Source organism: Ruditapes philippinarum, unplaced genomic scaffold, assembly GCF_026571515.1.
Source record: "Ruditapes philippinarum isolate M1 unplaced genomic scaffold, ASM2657151v2 ctg466_1_1_1_1, whole genome shotgun sequence".
NCBI classification, from domain to species: Eukaryota; Metazoa; Mollusca; class Bivalvia; order Venerida; family Veneridae; genus Ruditapes; species Ruditapes philippinarum.
In genome coordinates this window covers 85,412-104,199 of record NW_026858741.1, presented here as the reverse complement: position 1 = coordinate 104,199, position 18,788 = coordinate 85,412, and the positions used below count along the sequence as shown (strand labels likewise).

Here is an 18,788-nt window from a genome sequence, read left to right as displayed (position 1 = left end):
CCACTGCTTTGTCAATATCCATTTAAGACCAACACTGCTTCCTAAGTATCAAACATTGCTGTGTAGTATTACATTGCTTCCTCATTATCTAGAGCAAACTAACACTGATTCGTCAGTATCTAGTGTGTCTGTCACTGCTTCCTTAGTATTTATTGTAGACCAACACTGCTTCCTCTGTATCCAGTGTAGACTGACACTTCTAGTGCAGACTGTCGTTGCTTTCTTACTCGTTCTTAGACTTCAGGGCAGACTGACAATTGCTGCTCCACTAGAACTCAGTGTTGACTGACAATGCGTCCTTCAAATCCAGTGCAGACTAACACTGCTTCCTAAGTATCCAGTGCAGACTAACACTGCTTCCTAAGTATCCTGTGTAAACAAAAATTGCTGTGTAGTGTCACACTGCTTCCTCATTATCTAGAGCAAACTAACACTGATTCGTCAGTATCTAGTGTGTCTGACACTGCTTCCTAAGTATTCATTGTAGACCAACACTGCTTCCCTGTATCCAATGTAGACTGACACTGCTTCCTAAGTATTCAGTGCAGACTGACTTGCTTCTTTAGTATTCAGTGTGGACTGACATGCTTCCTTAGTATTCATTGTTGACTTACTTTGCTTCCTAAGAATCCAGTGCAGACTTACACTTCTTCTTTAGTATTCAATGCAGACTGATGTTGCTTTCTTAGAATTCAGTGCAGACCGAGACTGCTTCCTTAGCATTCAGTGTAGACCAACATGCTTCCTTAGCATCCACTTTAGACCAACATGCTTCCTTAGTATCCACTTTAGACCAACATGCTTCCTTAGTATCCACTTTAGACCAACATGCTTCCTTAGTATCCAAGGTGGACCAACATGCTTCCTGAGTATTCAGTGTAGACCAACATGCTTCCTTAGTATCCACTTTAGACCAACATGCTTCCCAAGTATCCAGTGTGGACCAACATGCTTCCTTAGTATCCAGTGTGGACCAACATGCTTCCTTAGTATTCATTGTTGAGTGACACTGCTCCCTTAGTATCCAGTGCAGACTGACACTGCTTTCTTAGTATCCAGTGTGGACCAACATGCTTCCTTAGTATTCATTGTTGAGTGACACTGCTCCCTTAGTATCCAGTGCAGACTGACACTGCTTTCTTAGTATACAGTGTAGACCAACATGCTTCCTTATTATCCAGTGTTGACCAACATGCTTCCTTAGTATCCAGTGTGGACCAACATGCTTCCTTAGTATTCAGTGTAGACCAACATGCTTCCTTAGTATCCAGTGTGGACCAACATGCTTCCTAAGTATCAAGTGTGGACCAACATGCTTCCTTAGTATCCAGTGTGGACCAACATGCTTCCTTAGTATCCACTTTAGACCAACATGCTTCCTTAGTATCCAGTGTGGACCAACATGCTTCCTTAGTATCCAGTGTGGACCAACATGCTTCCTTAGTATTCATTGTTGAGTGACACTGCTCCCTTAGAATCCAGTGTGGACTGACACTGCTTTTCTTAGTATACAGTGTAGACCAACATGCTTCCTTAGTATCCAGTGTGGACCAACATGCTTCCTTAGTATCCAGTGTGGGACCAACATGCTTCCTTAGTATTCAGTGTAGACCAACATGCTTCCTTAGTATCTACTTTAGACCAACATGCTTCCTTAGTATCCAGTGTGGACCAACATGCTTCCTTAGTATCCAGTGTGGACCAACATGCTTCCTTAGTATCCACTTTAGACCAACATGCTTCCTTAGTATCCAGTGTGGACCAACATGCTTCCTTAGTATCCAGTGTGGACCAACATGCTTCCTTAGTATTCATTGTTGAGTGACACTGCTGCCTTTAGTATCCAGTGCAGACTGACACTGCTTTCTTAGTATCCAGTGTGGACCAACATGCTTCCTTAGTATTTATTGTTGAGTGACACTGCTCCCTTAGTATCCAGTGCAGACTGACACTGCTTTCTTAGTATCCAGCGTAGACCAACATGCTTCCTTAGTATTCATTGTTAAGTGAAACTGCTTAGTATCCAGCGTAGACCAACATGCTTCCTTAGTATCCAGTGCAGACTGACACTGCTTTCTTAGTATTCATTGTTGAGTGACACTGTTTCCTTAGTATCCAGTGCAGACTGACACTGCTTTCTTAGTATTCATTGTTGAGTGACACTGCTTCCTTAGTGTCCAGTGTAGACTGACACTGCTTTCTTAGTATTCATTGTTGAGTGACACTGCTTCCTTAGTATCCAGTGCAGACTGACACTGCTTTCTTAGTATTCATTGTGGAGTGACACTGCTTCCTTAGTGTCCAGTGCAGACTGACACTGCTTTCTTAGTATTCAGTATGAACCAACATGCTTCCTTAGTATTAATTGTTAACTGACACTGTTTCCTTGATATCCAGTTCAAGATCAACCTGCTCCTTTAGTATCCAGTGCAGACTGTTGTTTATCCCAGCAGACTGACATTCATTGCCATGTAGCTTCCTTAGACTTATACTTACACTTTCCTGAATATCTTGTGCATATAGATACTTCTTAAGTATCTAGTGCAGGCTGTTTGCTCTGCTCTAATAGGCAGTGCAGATTAACTGTTTCAGCTGCTTCCCAAATTAGCTTGCACATTCAGACTGATAATGATTCCCCAGTTCTCTAACTGTTGTATGGTTTATCTTGGCTTACAACACAATTGAAGGATTGCTTGGAAGCTGACCTTTTCACAACAGGCTGCCCTTATCTACAAATGGCAGAAGCCATTCAAGAGATATATCTTTAAATTTAGGTTTTCCCCTATAACTGGCTCATTAGAAGAAAGCAAAATTGTTTCTGACATCACTTGACATTCAAGTGTAAACATTTTATGTACTTGTATTTTTTTTTTGCCATTAAGCATTCTAGAAATGTGTCAAAATAGCTGTATTGTAATGAGCAGGAAAACAGTGCCGCTAATTGTACATGGTGCAAGTGCACGTCTGGTTTAATGTGTTGGTCTGTAATCAGTGTCATCATGTACAATTAAAGTGTAGCATTTGTCAGTCAGAAAACACTAGTCTTTGTTGTCAAAATCCTTGAATGCTTTCACTCAGGTCAAATTGTATGATTAGTTTCACCATACAACGTAATTAGATCATGAAATTCCTCAAATTTGCTGAAGACAAAAAGTTGCAATCAATGAGATTAGCGAGTCCATTTCTTAAAATGCAGAGTAAAAAATCAACTTAAATCTGTTTTGAGGGTTTACTGTTATACACATTCTTTGATTCTTAAAAGGCTACCATGCTATGCCATTTGGTGGATTTTGTTAAATTTTCAGTGAAAAAGCATAGCAGTTGTCATGGCGCTGTGGCATTTGCATTGGGTGAGCATTGAATAAGTATCATTTATGGTGACATACTCTAATACTGACAAAGTTTTTATATTGCAAGTCAATCTGTAGGTGCACCTTGATGATTTTGACATGCCACACTCATTTTCAGGTCAAATGGCCAAAAGTTTTTTTTCCCCTCGAGGGGAATTGTGATAGGGCCATGGAGATGGGAATTGTGTCATGGAGGGGAAAAATGTGAAATTCAGAAATGCCTTAAACAGTCCATTTAGTCAATTTGTGATGTTATACCATTATTTTTTTTCAAACAAGAATGTCCTTGTCTTTTTATCTATTAATTTGTGATAAAATTGTTCTCCAGGATAAACAAATGCCCTTAAAAAAACACTGGTTGCTCCTTGAGAAGCTTTTCGATTTCTTCTTTGGAATTTTATATTTCTTTGTGGACTAGTAAGTGAAAGCTTTATAGCTCAGTTGTGTTAATATTTTTCATCATAAAAAAGTAACATTTTGAGATTGAAGATTACATTTAATGGAGGACTTATCAGGGTTAGTTGTAAAAGTTTTCTTTCATACTAAAGATTCTTTGAGAAGACCCCCTTCTCTTAAGTGGAAAATGTGAAGTGTTTTGAGAAGACCCCATTGTTGGGTTCCAAGAGAAACAAAAAAAATTACAGCTGAACACAGGTTACCATGGTGAATGATTTAATTTACCTGGAATACTTCCTTGAAAAACAAGATTGTAAACAAGTTGGAATTCCCTTGTCGGCTTTCTCACCTGCTGAAAGTCAAGAATGTTTATAACTTTTAAGATATCTCACATTGCTGATAAAGGTGTCAGTTTCCTTTGCCTTGATTTACATCTTTCTATTTGTTTGTTTTCCTATTTTTGATCATGATGAAATAACCTTTCTGACATTTATGTCAGCAATGAAAAAATGGCTTTTTTTTTTTTAGCTCACCTGAGCTTGCTCAGGGTGAGCTTTTAGGATCGATGAATGTCCGTCGTCCGTCGTCCGCCGTCCACAATTGCTTGTGAACACTCTAGCGGTAGCATTTTTGCCTCAATCATCATCAAACTTGGTCAGGATGCTTATCTAGTTGAAAGCTCGGATGAGTTCGAACATGGGTCATCTCAGGTGAAAAACTAGGTCACAAGAGCTAAAAATAGAAAAACCTTGTGAACACTCTAGAGGTCACATTTTTGACCCAATCTTCATCAAACTTGGTCAGGATGTTTGTCTAGGTGATAGCTCGGATGAGTTCGAACATGGGTCATCTCGGATGAAAAAGTAGGTCACAGGAGCTATAAATAGAAAAACCTTGTGAACACTCTAGTGGTCACATTTTTGAACCAATCATCATCAAACTTGGTCAGAATGCTTGTCTAGTCAATTGCTTGATGAGTTCGAACATGGGTCATCTCTGATGAAAAACTAGTCACAGAGCTAAAAATAGAAAAAAATTGTTAACACTCAAGTGGTCACATTTTGCCCAATCATCATCAAACTTTGTCAGGATGCTTGTCTTAGATAATAGCTCGGATGAGTTCGAACATGGGTCATCTCGGATGAAAAACTAGGTCACAGGAGCTAAAAATAGAAAAACCTTGTTAACACTCAAGTGGTCACATTTTTGCCTTCAATCATCATCAAACTTTGACAGGATGCTTCTCTAGGTTATAGCTCGGATGAGTTCGAACATGGGTCATCTCCGATGAAAAACTAGGTCACAGGAGCTAAAAACAGAAAAACCTTGTTAACACTCAAGTGGTCACATTTTGCCTCAATCATCATCAAACTTTGACATGATGCTTGTCTAGGTTATAGCTCGGATGAGTTTGAACATTGGTCAACTCGGATGAAAAACTAGGTCACAGAAACTAAAACTATAAAAACCTTCTTAACGCTCTAGTGGTCACATTTTTGACTAAATTTTCATCAATCTTTTTCAGGATGTTTGTCTAGGTAATTGCTCGGATGCCTTAAAACATGGGTCATCTCGGATGAAAAATTAGGTCACAGGAACTAAAAATAGAAAAATCTTGTTAGCACTCTAGTGGCTACTGTTTTGATCCAAATATCCTGGGTATTGGTCTGAAAGTTTGTTTTGATGATTTCTAGGTCAAGATCGAACATGGGTCATCTTTGGATGAAAAACTAGGTCACACCGCCCAAATATGGAAAAACCTTGTTAACATTCTAGTGGTCACATTTTCGACTCCATTATCATCAAACTTTGGTCAGAATGCTTGTCTAGGTAATTGCTTGGATGAGTTCGAAATGGCATGTGAAACTAGGTCACCGGAGCTAAAAATAGAAAAATCTTGTTAACACTCTAGTTGCTACTGTTTTGATCCAAGTATCCTGGAAATTGGTCTGAAAGTTTGTTTTGATGATTTCTAGGTCAAGTTTGAATATGTGTCACCTGGGTAAAAAACTAGGTCGCACTGCTCAAATATGGATAATCCTTGTTAACACTGTAGTGGTCACATTTTTGACTCACCTGTCATGAGACTTGGTCAGAATGCTTGTCTAGGTAATTGTTTGGATGAGTTTGATAATTCAGGTGAGCGATCTAGGGCCATCATGGCCCTCTTGTTTCTTGTGTGCAACAATGTAGTTCGTCTGACTTCTCTTTTTCTAGGTCATTAAGGCTAAGATAAGATATTCCAACATTTCCTTATAGTAAGGTCATGTTTTAACCATTGTGAAAGTGGCATATATGAGCCGTGTCACAACAAAACCAACATTGTGCGTTTGCCACCAGCATGGATCCAGACCAGCCTGCGCATCCGCGCAGTCTGATCAGGATCCATGCTGTTCTCTTACCAACCCTTTTACAAGTAGAGAAACTGATAGCGAACAGCATGGATCCTGATCAGACTGCGCGGATGCACAGGCTGGTCTGGATCCACGCTGGTGGCAAACGCATAACATTGGTTTTGTCATTACGCGGCTCATATGTTGTTCTTTGATCAAGAGACTGTCACAGATGTGCTGGCTGATTTTGGTCTTCACTGGTCACTCGAGTTGCCACCAGGAGGCTGAGGGTTGAGAAGAATATCTAGAATTAGTAGTAGAGTGTTTATATAATGTGTTGCTGGTGTTGGTAGACCCAAAGTTGCTTTGTCCTAAACCCTGTGTAAAATGGCTGTCATGTATTCATCTGAAATATAAGTTAAAGAACTGCTTGAAAATGATAGTAGAAATAATTTGGTGATTTTATTATCATTGTTTTAGCATGAAGAATGGTAAATTCATGCCACATATATTTATGTTTAGAAATATGATTATAAAAGTAATATTGTATACATCATGATTTGGCTACAGTTACAACCAGGAGTTAGTGTGTTGCCAATAGAGTACCAGTACTGCCAAGATTTCTGAATGAGTATGTTGCCAGGAAAATATTGTATAAAATATAGAGATAGCTTATAATGCCAAGGATACCAGCAGCTATCAACAAGTGAAAGTTTGTCTGTAACTTAATTAGAAACAGCACCTGGTGTTTGGCTAGGTCATTGCAGGAAATATATGACTAAAAAAACACAACAGCATTGTAGTGCAGATGTTAATGAGATTCTGTATTTCTTATGTAGTAAAAAGTCATACAAACAAGATATAAATTTTGATTTGTAAGAAATTGTTTTTATATACATCTGTTTTGGCATAAGCAGCCATATCGGCTAAATCTTTTTGTATAGTAATCTAATCATCATGGCAAAATGCATTTCTTCATAAAAGTTGTAATTTGAAGTCAAATTTGCACATTTAATAAATTCTATGCTGATGTTACTCAGCAATTTAGTGTAAAAGTGTTACTATTCTAATAATGATTCATGACCTTGTCTGTGGGCATGTACTTTATTTTCTTCTCTTTCCTATATTTGCAGACATTGTCAGTTACAGATGACACTGTTTTAGAAGAACACAATGAGGACCCCACATTAATACAGATGCACCTTATTGATGATGGAGGTAAGGTTCTTGGTGTTTGAAACGCGTACAACATTGTATTCCTTCTAAAATAATTCTAACAATACATAATTTTACCCCCGCACAACAAAGTTGTAAGGGGGGTATACTGGAATCAGCTTGTCCGTCCATCCGGCCGTCCGTCTGGCTGTCCGTCGGTTTCTTCTTGTCCGCCCAATAACTTAAGATTCCTTTGACCCTTAGTCTTCATATTTGGCATGGAGGTTAGTCATGATTAGTAGATGACCCCTATTGATTTTGAGGTCACTAGGTCAAAGGTCAAGGTCACAGGGGCCTTGACTTCAAAAAGCTTGTCTGCCCAATAACTTAAGATTCCTTTGACCTACAGTTGTCATATTTGGCATGCAGGTCAGTCATGATTAGTAGATGAGCTCTTTTGACTTTGAGGTCACCAGGTCAAAGGTCAAGGTCACAGGGGCCTTGACTTCAAAAAGCTTGGCCACCCTATAACTTAAGATTCCTTTGACCCATAGTCTTCATATTTGGCATGGAGGTTAGTCATGATTAGTAGATGACCCCTATTGATTTTGAGGTCAAAGGTCAAGGTCACAGGGCTTTGACTCCAAAAAGCTTGTCCGCCCAATAACTTAAGATTCCTTTGACCCACAGTCTTCATATTTGGAATGGAGGTTAGTCATGATTAGTAGATGACCCCTATTGATTTTGAGGTCACCAGGTCAAAGGTCAAGGTCACAGGGGCCTTGAGTTCAAAAAGCTTGTTCGCCCAATAACTTAAGATTCCTTTGACTCACAGTCTTCATATTTGGAATGGAGGTTAGTCATGATTAGTAGATGACCCCAATTGATTTTGATGTCACCAGGTCAAAGGTTAAGGTCACAGGGACTTTGACTTCAAAAAGTTTGTCTTCCCAATAACTTCAGATTCCTTTGACCCACAGTCTTCATATTTTGCATGGATGTTGATCATGATTAGTAGATGACCCCTTTTGATTTTGAGGTCACTGGATCAAAGGTCAAGGTCATAGGGACTTTGACTTCAAAAAGTTTGTCCACCCATTAACTTAAGATTCCTTTGACTCACAGTCTTCATATTTGGCATGGATGTTGATCATGACTATAAGGTGACCCCTATTGATTTTGAGGTCACTGGGTCAAAGGTCAAGGTCACAAAAAGCTTTTCTTCTCAATTGTTAAAGAATGTCCTGTCCGCAATGTATTGATTTTGACATTTTCACATTTGAAGCATGTAGAATACATAACTTAGCAATGCACTGGCTTAGATACCTCAGATTTGGCAGGGAGGTTGTCCTTGAGCTCTAAATGGCCACTGTTGATTCTGACAAATTGGTATGCGGGGGTATTCACGCCATGATAGTGGCAGTTCTAGTTATGGCATTATACATAGGTCTTTCAAACTCATTTTTCAGACAGCCCAAGCGTATTTTCGGTCACACAAGTGTGACAGGCAAATATTTTAGGCACTTAATTATCTGACTATTGTATTGAGAACACTTAATAAAAACAACCAGGCTGAATGTTTTGTAATGATGTGGTTTTTAATTGAAGGCGTAAACAAGATTCAAGAGAGATAGTTTTAATATATGAACAGTGTTCAAATGATTTTTATGCCACTTATTAAACAGTGGGGAGCAAAACAGATTTTCAAAGAATTATTGTTGTGACCGATTTACCTACATTTATAACTGTACAATAATGTAACACCATTTAGAAAATAAACATCTGTACTCCCACTAGATGATGTACATATATTTATATACCTTGATGAATTAAAAGGTAAATATTAAATGGCTTTTTTTAAAAGAATGCATAATTTTTCTTCAGTAGACATCCGTCAATTTCAAGTAAACGTCACGAAATGTTTGTTACAATTGAATTGATTGCTTTTTCAACTTGCTTTCATCTATCAACTAATGTTAATGATTTACCAAGGTGATTTACAATGCTTGAAACAGGTCTGGATTGGATGTGAATACATCAGTACAAAATTATCAATAAGTAAGATACTAAGTTGCGATACAACAGTAATTATGTATGAATAATTATGTACATGCAGTTTTGAATTCACCCCTTTCTGCCTCCTATTCTGCTTTCTGTAAGGGGTAGGATGGGGTCCCCTTTCTAGTCAGTCAATGCAACACCTTCAGCAACTGACAATTGAAAATCCCCCCCCCCACCCACACACACACCTCCCCCCTCCTTGCACCATTCAAAAGATATAAATAAATCAATTAAGTTTTCTTTCACTGTTTGACTAGTGTGTGAATAATTAAAGACAAACCAGAAATACCTACAATATCCCCATGTGTAAAGAAAATGTCTATTAACCTTGGTTATCTAGCAGTTATCTGCCTATCTAACAGCAGGTGGGTTTTATGACTTTTAATTTGGTGTATTAATCTCAATAGTGGAAAACTAGGTTATAGGGAACATCTCAAAGTTCCCGAAGAGCTCTATGCTGCTGTATTTCTTTCTGCTGTATTTTTGTATGTCATCTAAATGTTAATTTTATTTTAATAATTAGTGGTGAAAAGTAATTAGTTATGCGGGGAAAGTATAATTATTAGTTAATTAATACAGCAACTTTCTCTGAATTGGTATAATTACATTTTTATTCTTTTTTGCTGGTGATTCAACAAGATAATGTTAGTCGCGGATTCAACAAGATGATAAATTCATGTAAATAATTAAACAAGGCATTTGAAGTAGGACAACTATTCTACAATATAGTTCACCTGAATGATTTAACAAGATAAATCGAGTACAGATGTCAAGATTTAGTTAAAACTTCAAGTCCGCATTTCAAGATTTAGTTTAAAACTAGATTACATGGAACTCTTCAGATGCCCATTACTTGGCTTAAAGCTGGTTATAAACCTGCATTGCATTTGACATCTTTGATGTTTGTTTAACAAGCTATGTGTTTGCACTGAAATTAGGCCTTTGAGGTTGGCTGAATCCCAGGATGTTGATCAAATCTGCACTATTTCACTGAAATTGAACCATGCCTGCAGCTGTTGTATGCACAGATAGTATTTCCCTGATTACCACTGTTTTCACATCTTTATTAATTCCTGGGGAATTTTGATTACTTTTTCAGAAAATGTAATGTTGTTGATGCAAACATTGCTCTGTGATCATAGTCATCACACCTGAAGTTAATGTTTATTAATTTTCTAAGGTCTGTTATTGTTAAGTACAGTAAAAACTCGCTAATGAGACCAATGAAGGGACTTTACAAATCTGGTCTTAATAGCGGGTTGGTCTCATTAATGAGTTTCGTAAGACAGAAAACCAGGCAATATATTACAGGATACCATGTACTGTACACATGTTTAATTCTGGGCTAACCTATTTCAAATGAGAAGATATTAAATAAGCATACACTATTATTTTTTATTTTCATTTATTTTCTTTTTCTTTTTAACATTATTAAACTTTTAAACTTCTTTAGAGGTACAAAATGTATTATGAATGTCTTTTAACACAAACATATTTTTACATTCTTGTTTAAAGAATGACATGACTTACTCAATAAAATCACCATTTTACTACAAAGCACATCGACCAATTAACCTTTAATTATTTTCACAGTTTTCATCGCCGATAACAACTTCAAAAACCTAATCATATCATGTTTATGTTTGTTTAAAATTATGGAACGAAAGAGATAATGATAGCAGCAACACCTCTAAAAAACTTATTGAAAGTTTTCTGTTCAATATTTTGTTGTTTTAATCCTCCAGTTATGACATAAAAGGTGTGAAATTAAGAAATTATCGACAATATTATTGATCATTTCCGGGTTTGATAAAAAGTAACCTTGACCTTTGCCGTAAATTGGATGTCGTTAAATGTCGTAAAACTAGGACAACTGTTGTTTACACTACGTGTCAAAAAGATTTCAGCAATATACATGCATGTCAATATCAAGGTGAGAAAGTGCCCGCGGTCGTATTTATGGGTTTCCAAATGTACAGAATTTACGAAATGGGACTGAATTTACTGGTCGTATTACGGAATAACGGGGTGGTCTCAAAATCGGGGTGAGCGACCATTAAAATAAAGAATAAAAAAATCGGGTCTTGGAAAAATCGTTCGTATTAGCGGGTTGGTCTCGAAAACGGGGTGGTCGTAAAGCGGGTTTTTACTGTACAGGCCCGTGCCATTAACTAGTAGAAAGCCAGGCCAAAAACGGCACCTGTGTGTGTGTAAAGTTTGACCAGACCTGTACTATAACCTGTAAAATTTGTGCTGCACCATGACAAAACCAACATAGTGTTTGCGACCAGCATGGATCAAGACCAGCATGCGCATTCGCACAGTCTGATCAGGATCCATGCTGTTCGCCTACAAACTATATTACAAGTATAGAAACTGATAGTAAACAGCATGGATCCTGATAAGACTGTGAGGATGCAAGAACAGGTCAGTAATACAGTGATCATTGATATCACAATTTAATGTTGGATTTACACTTTGGACCATAATGATTGTTCATAGGTTAGAAGTAAGATTAAGTTGTTACATTGCATGTTTAGGGTATTAACCTTGTTTGATAATATTGGGACATTAGGTAAGATATCATTTTGCCATATAACCTTTCATTATAATTAAGCTGCAGTTAACTTTTACAGAAGACAGTGTAAATCCTGACATTATTTTCTCAAAACCCAGCCCACACACAGATACATGGACAAATGTACCTTTGTCATAAAATCTGGGTCATGAAAGATAAGATTCTGCTTAACATAACAATGTTGTATATAAGTTTTCAACTTTTTTTTACTCTCATCATGCCTTGTAATTTAATTCTGGTGACAGTTCAATTTTAGTTGTCGTGATTTTTTCCCTTCAATAAAATTATTGTTTGAGAAGTGCTTGCAGTTTTAATGATGTGCCTTTGCCATAGGAAACAGAGGCCAGGCCATTGCTAAAATGTTGTCATGTTAAGTATTGAAATTCTGTACAATGGAGAGCCACCCAAATCAAAGCATTGACAAGCCTGTTACACAAATCCATTATTGTTCAAGGTTATAGAGCAATGCATTGATTAAAATAAGATCTTGCGTGCATTTGCAAACTGTTTAATAATATAGGTGATAAAAAAGAAAAGAAAAAGATATCATGTGATTGTCTGTTTACTCCACCTGTAGCCAGAAGACAGATGGATCAATTCCTTAATTACATTTCACAAAATCAACATTTACTGTTAGTGTATGTTGTTTTGATGGATACAACCTTTAGGTATAACAGCTAGACTACTTCCTTTGTTGACTGTATCTGTGAATTTTTACAGGTTTCTTTTATCTCAGATCCAGTAAAAACATGCCAGCAGGGAATGAGTTTGTTGTGAAACAGGCCATAATTATGTACGATTTTATCATAGGCTTCTTAACAGCTCTCGCATGGATTTTCCTTAGCTGTAAAATGTGTGCTGTTGTAAAGAGGGCCTATGTAGCCCATTGGTTTAGATCAATTGCCCTTCACTACCAGAGATTTGAATGAATTTGGATTCACTGCAAGAATCAAATGTTTAAGCACTTGCCATTTATATATAGTTTTAAAACATATCACCTGAGCATTAAATGTGTTGTTCAACCACTTTTAAGCAGGTTCAGTTCATGTAATATTTTGATTCCCAGAAGTTCTTAAAGATTAACAGCCAACAATTCCAAATTCAAAGTATATAATTGAGCCGCATCACGACAAAACCAACAGAGTGGGTTTGCGACCAGCATGGATCCAGACCAGCCTGCGCCTCCATGCAGTCTGATCAGGATCCATGCTGTTCGCTTACAAACCCTGTAACAAGTAGAGAAACTGATAGCGAACAGCATGGATCCGGATCAGACTGCGCAGATGCGCAGGCTGGTCTGGTTCCATGCTGGTCACAAGTCCATTATGTTGGTTTTGTCGTGACGCGGCTCATATATATTCACTATATAATAAAATAAGCATGGTGGGAGGACAGAGAGGTTGGAGGAATGCTAGATATATCAGCATCTATAATAACAGCAAATTATAACCTGAGTCATCATGTAGTGATATCAGTAGATAATGTAACATTTTCCCACGCTTGCCAACAGAAAAGATGAGTGCTTCTGATCTCAAACACATTGCCAGACTTGCCTTCAAAAATAAAAAAATAACATGAAGAGAGGGGGAAAAACCTTTCCAAGGTTTTATGGTTGAGCTTTTGTTTGTAATCTGATGCAAATGATGCCAGTTTTTATGTTAGAATCATACTGCGTTTTCTTTCTACTTGGTTGTGTGTGTTTAATTATAGAGAAAAAGACGAGCTTTTATTCTGTTGTTGTAATTTTTTTTTTGACAAACATCAAATTTTCCTACTTCTTGGCTTAGTTTTTATTGTAGTCCAAAAAAACAACAACAAAAATACTTGGAAAAGAGTACAAGAAAGTACTGTTAAATTGTTTGGTATATTATCTTTGTCAAAAATGAAAAAGGCCGGCTGACTTAACTAACGTAACAGTCATTGCCCATTTAAACCAGAAATTCTTTGTGTGGCCTTATTAGATCTTGTAAGTTTTGAAATGATAACAAAAGTTTTAAGTGGTTTATTTTAGAGTACTGTACCAATGACTTTATCTAGAAGTTTTTGCATTGTTAAAGCCAATTTATTTGATTATCCTCTAGATGAAAATGCAGTTTTAAGAGGAAAGTGTCTAGGAATAAACTTTATAGATTCCAGTCAAACCCGAGGCGCAGGTATCAGGTTTTATATTGAAGAGAAAATTTTTTTTCCCCAAGAATAACCGAGAAAATGTGAGGCTGTAATTTGAGGAATAACATTCCTTGTTAATTGTCTGTTATGATTTTATTTTTCCTTGTTCCAAGAAATTCTGAAAAGAAAAAAAAGAAGACACATAATGTATTGTAATGATGATTACTATGTTGGTTGTTTTTTTCCTCTTCATTATAAATGATTGAAAAATAGCTCTGTAATTTGAAGTGGAATTCCAAAAGACCTCATAACAAGAAAATATTGCCATTTAAAAAATGGTTAGAAAAAAAACAAAAAAAAAACTAGAATAATGGGAATAATAAAAGATTTTTTCCCCCCAAGTAATAAGGTCATTTTTGAAGGTCATTCGCTTCAAAGAAAAGAAATTGTCTTTACAAAGGCCACCATTTTGTAGAAGTTCATAAATTAACTGAAATTGAAAGTAGTACCAACATCATAGCAAAAATGGACCCTCCAAAAAATGTGGGCTGGGCAAGTCCATTAACGAAATGAAGCAGGCTAGGGGTTTAGTTGTAACAGTGTATTAACTTTATTGCATTGTAATGATTGTTGCATTCTGGTTTAATACTCTTGTTAAAGGCGAATAAACATAACAAATATGCTTAAAATGATATGCCAAGATACACCAGTGATGGTTGTCATACAGTTGGAAAATCTTAAAGCATTAGCGCTGTTGATGTGAACCCAAATGAGGAAGTACAGGGAAAATAATGGACAGAATGCTGGCTTGTAGCTGTCAAAATTGTCTTTAAGGACTTAAAGACACCATGCATGGTGTTATACTGGTATTTATGACTCAGAATACGGAAGGCCAAATTAACCTCTGGAGGTTAGAACTACTTTTTTTCCTTGTATTCTTTTTCAAATTACAGGCAATCATGCTTGCGAAATTTTACATGAAATTATGAGAACTCTGTGCGTTAAAATGGCATCTTTCATTTTTAATGCGTGCATAGTTATAGGAGAGCGTGCTATTGTACGGTTCATCTTGAAATTTAGCGGAGAAAATAAACAATTTAATTAACATGTTAAATACTGTTTCTGAACTCCCAAAAAATATGAGTTTTTCCCCAAGCTTGAATAATATTACTGGAGAATTTGAATAAAAGGCGCATTTTGCATGATTAATGTGAAAGATTTAGTTTGCACTTCTCTGATGATATTAGCGCAGCATAATTTAGCTAATTATTTTAAACTTGATGCCCTGAGTCATGAATGCACATGTACACAGTGACATATGGCGGTGACATGGCCATCTCCATTTCAATGTTTTTTGTTACCTAATATCACATTTCAGATGAACCACTTTAAGGTCAAGGTCACATTTCAAGAAGGGCAAATTTATTTTTGAAAATGCACATTTAAGGGAAGCTTCCTTTTTCTTCTGTATATTTGCCTTACTTGCTTTGAAGCATTTGTTTACTTAAAAATTCACATCTCAAAGAATTTTCAATAAGCAATGAATGAAAATGTGTAAAATCAATAGTGAATATTGTTCTCTTGAAAGTAAATTTTGGTATATAAGGCCATCCTTAAAAAAATGTTTGTTTGCAGTAACGCGACCGACTCACAAAATTTGCCCCTACTCAAATTTTTTTTTCATGGTCTGGATAAAAAATTTTTTTTTTGGAATCAGAAAATTATGCCTTGTGCTTTGTTTTCGTTCTGTTAAAGGTTAATAGAAGAAATAAAATGTAGGTCTGATTAAATTAGAATTCAGTTATCAATTTATTAATTGTTACCAGATTATCAAAGCATATATTGTCCAGCATTTTGAAATTCCATGTTTATTTGGGAGTACACTTCAATAAAAAAAAAAAAAAAAATCGACCTACCTAGTCGGGTTACTGCAAACAAACATTTTTTTAAGGATGGCCTAATTCTGAAAATATTTGATACTCTAAATTCGCCCCTTGAGTGAAAACTGTTAAAAATAATCTCTATATATCAGATATAAACAAATAAACAAATTCTGCATGCAGTAAGAATCAAAGCTCCAAAATCTGGAAAATGTTCACCTAGCCTCTGATATGCTCAGTCTTTCTTTTGATTGCCAGATAAATCCCCCCCCCCCCCCCCCCCTGCAAAATGCAGAATGATGGGAGAATTAGATGCAAAAAAAAAGGAAAGTAGATTGATGCCTGTGTTTTTCTATCATTCATTGAGCAGAGAGTTATATTGGTTGTGAAGACACAAAGAGTTTCCTCCCGAAGGAGCTGTCAGGATCTTGGCTGATTTATAACTCTCAGGTGGAGACTCTGACTTCTTCACTCAAATAAAGTTCAGCTTTCTCCCCAGATGAAGCCAGTTTCATGAGTTATTACATCATTCATAGTTTGTTGGTTTTTTTGTTGTTGTTTTTTTCTGAGAAAATCAGTGCTCTGAAAATGGAAAATGCCTTAAGATGGATGGATGGATGCAATAATTGGTGCATGCTGGAAAGTTAAACCACTAAAGTACAGTTAGGATTATTTCCCCAATTTTGAGTATTGCCATCTTTTATGTCAATTTTTTTCTCAGATGTTTTTTTTTTCCATGGGACAAATTAAGATCACTGTCTGTTTTTGTGTAGTTTAAACAAATTAATTTTAGATTGATGGTAATGGAAGCTTTCAGTTTGATTTAATGCACAGTGGACTAATCATATTGGTGTCATTTGATGGAAAAATGCATGTGTCTCAATGGAATTAAATATCTAGGCCTTAGTCTGTGCTGTAGGAAAAAGATTCTATTTATGCAACCAGTGCTCATCAGCACATCCTTGCTGTTTGATCATGGTCTGCACTGTTTGCTTTTCCTGTCACTTAATATTTTAAAAGTTCACCTTAAAACTGACAATGTTTTTCCAGTCTTTCAAGATGGACAATCCATTTTAGATATTTGGCGTGGTACGCAAGCATGTTTAGGAACAGTTTATTAGCGCTACCAGTTTAGACCCATGCCAATCATAAAAATGCAGCGACCTTGAACAGATTAAACTGTGTCAGTAAAATTGTTCAATAACATTAGGCGACGATCGGCAATTTGATAAAAATATTCATTCTCTGATTTAAAAGTGTGTAGGTCTTACTTTACAAGAAGGAAGTTTTCAGGAGAGTATATTATAATCCTTGTAAAATATCTGTCAATTTAAATTTAATTACTTTCTGTAACATGCTGAGAGAAAATCTAATATGAATTTAATGGCTGAAAAAACCCATGATAGAGACTTCCCCCACATATCATAGAGAGTAATAGAGAAATATCTGATTCAGTGGCCAAGTTGTACTCTATTGATTTGGCAACGATGTTTCCATGCATTGTTAGGAAGTAATTGGAATTTATGGATCAATTTGATAAGACTGGAGAGTTAATGGAATGAAAATAATCAATGTGTCTGTGCAGGGCTTGTTATTGAGAGAATAATTCTGGTGATGATAAATCACGGGGATGCGCCTATATATCATGTGACATCGGTATCAGATACAGCCATGTCAGATATATATCGTTGTTTAGATTAGTCTTTAGGTTCAAGAGGTCTGCTCTCGAGTGTTTTTATGAGTATTATTATGTTATGATGATGAAAAATGCAACTGTATAGGTTATTGTTGTCTGGTTGCTGTTGTTTTGTTTGTGTCATGTTGCTAGGTCATGTAGAACTATTGGAACAGAATTCCTCTCCCAGAGACAATCATGCTCTCTTCTGTATTGTTTTGCCACATTATTGCGTGAATAAAAGATGTCTGCAGGTTTGATTCCCATTGCGGAACCATGGTCTAGTTCAGAACAGATATTATCGAAAAAAATCCCATAAATCTGTCATAGACAAGTTGGTATGTTGTATATTCTCTAATAGATGTCATGTTCATATATAGATGTCATATTTTGTTGAATTGATGTCATGACACATAGTATCTTTCAATGTCATTTAACCCATTACTTCATGAGCATTTTGTGAAAAATGGCTGTTTTCATTGAAAAGTCTCCCATTACAAGTTCAAATTGCTATAAAAACTGTTTCAATACTAATCAAACTTGGCACAAATGTTGACTGGACCATTGCCTTTATAACAACATGCTCAAGTCTTAAATTTCCTCAGTCTTAAAGTTACCATGGCAACGAGGGGACATCTCCTAATTGCCAAAAATCACTATTTTGCCTTGATTTTTTCCATCAAAGTGCTGCAACTTCTCAATTGATTGAGATAGAGTCAAAGGCTTTTCAGTGTTGGTTACACCTTACCTTATGATCGACCTGGGGTCATTTTTAGCCTCTCACAAGTCCAAACTTTTCTTGGCCATAAGGGGGATTACCGCCCCCCCCTTCAAACCCCCCCAAACAGAAGGGGGCACATGCCCCTTCTAGCAACCCCCCCTGATGTATTTTTGGATGGGGGCAGCGCCAAAAAAGTTGTCACTTTTTTAAGCAACATTTCTCAAACAAAATCAAGTGTTGGGGGCCTAAATAAGGCATTTTTCACCATTTCAGACAACAAATGGGGGGGGGGGTGAAAAAGGCGTTAAAAGGCATGTATATCGGGTAAAGGGTTAAAGTGCCTGAACACAGGTTTAAGGGACTTTATAATGGCAAACAAATCATAACAATAGTTAAAGAAACCGGGCAACTTATTCAAAACAAAATGGCCTCAAATCCAAGTTGGTAAGAACATTTGTTTACATGCATATACAGATTTTTGTCCTGTAATGGCTGACAACAGTGCCAAGGAAACTTTAATAAGGAAGAAA

General features: G+C 36.6%; 1 protein-coding gene across 2 annotated transcripts in view; it reads left to right on the top strand.

Moving 5' to 3' along the window:
• Window positions 1-18,788, top strand: part of LOC132754098 (protein split ends-like) — a 117,721-nt gene that overhangs the window by 47,476 nt on the left and 51,457 nt on the right. For both annotated transcript variants that reach the window (XM_060744693.1, XM_060744692.1), the window contains exon 5: window positions 7,213-7,297. In XM_060744693.1, coding sequence (XP_060600676.1) covers window positions 7,213-7,297 — 85 coding nt within the window. The remainder of the gene's footprint in view (window positions 1-7,212; window positions 7,298-18,788) is intronic.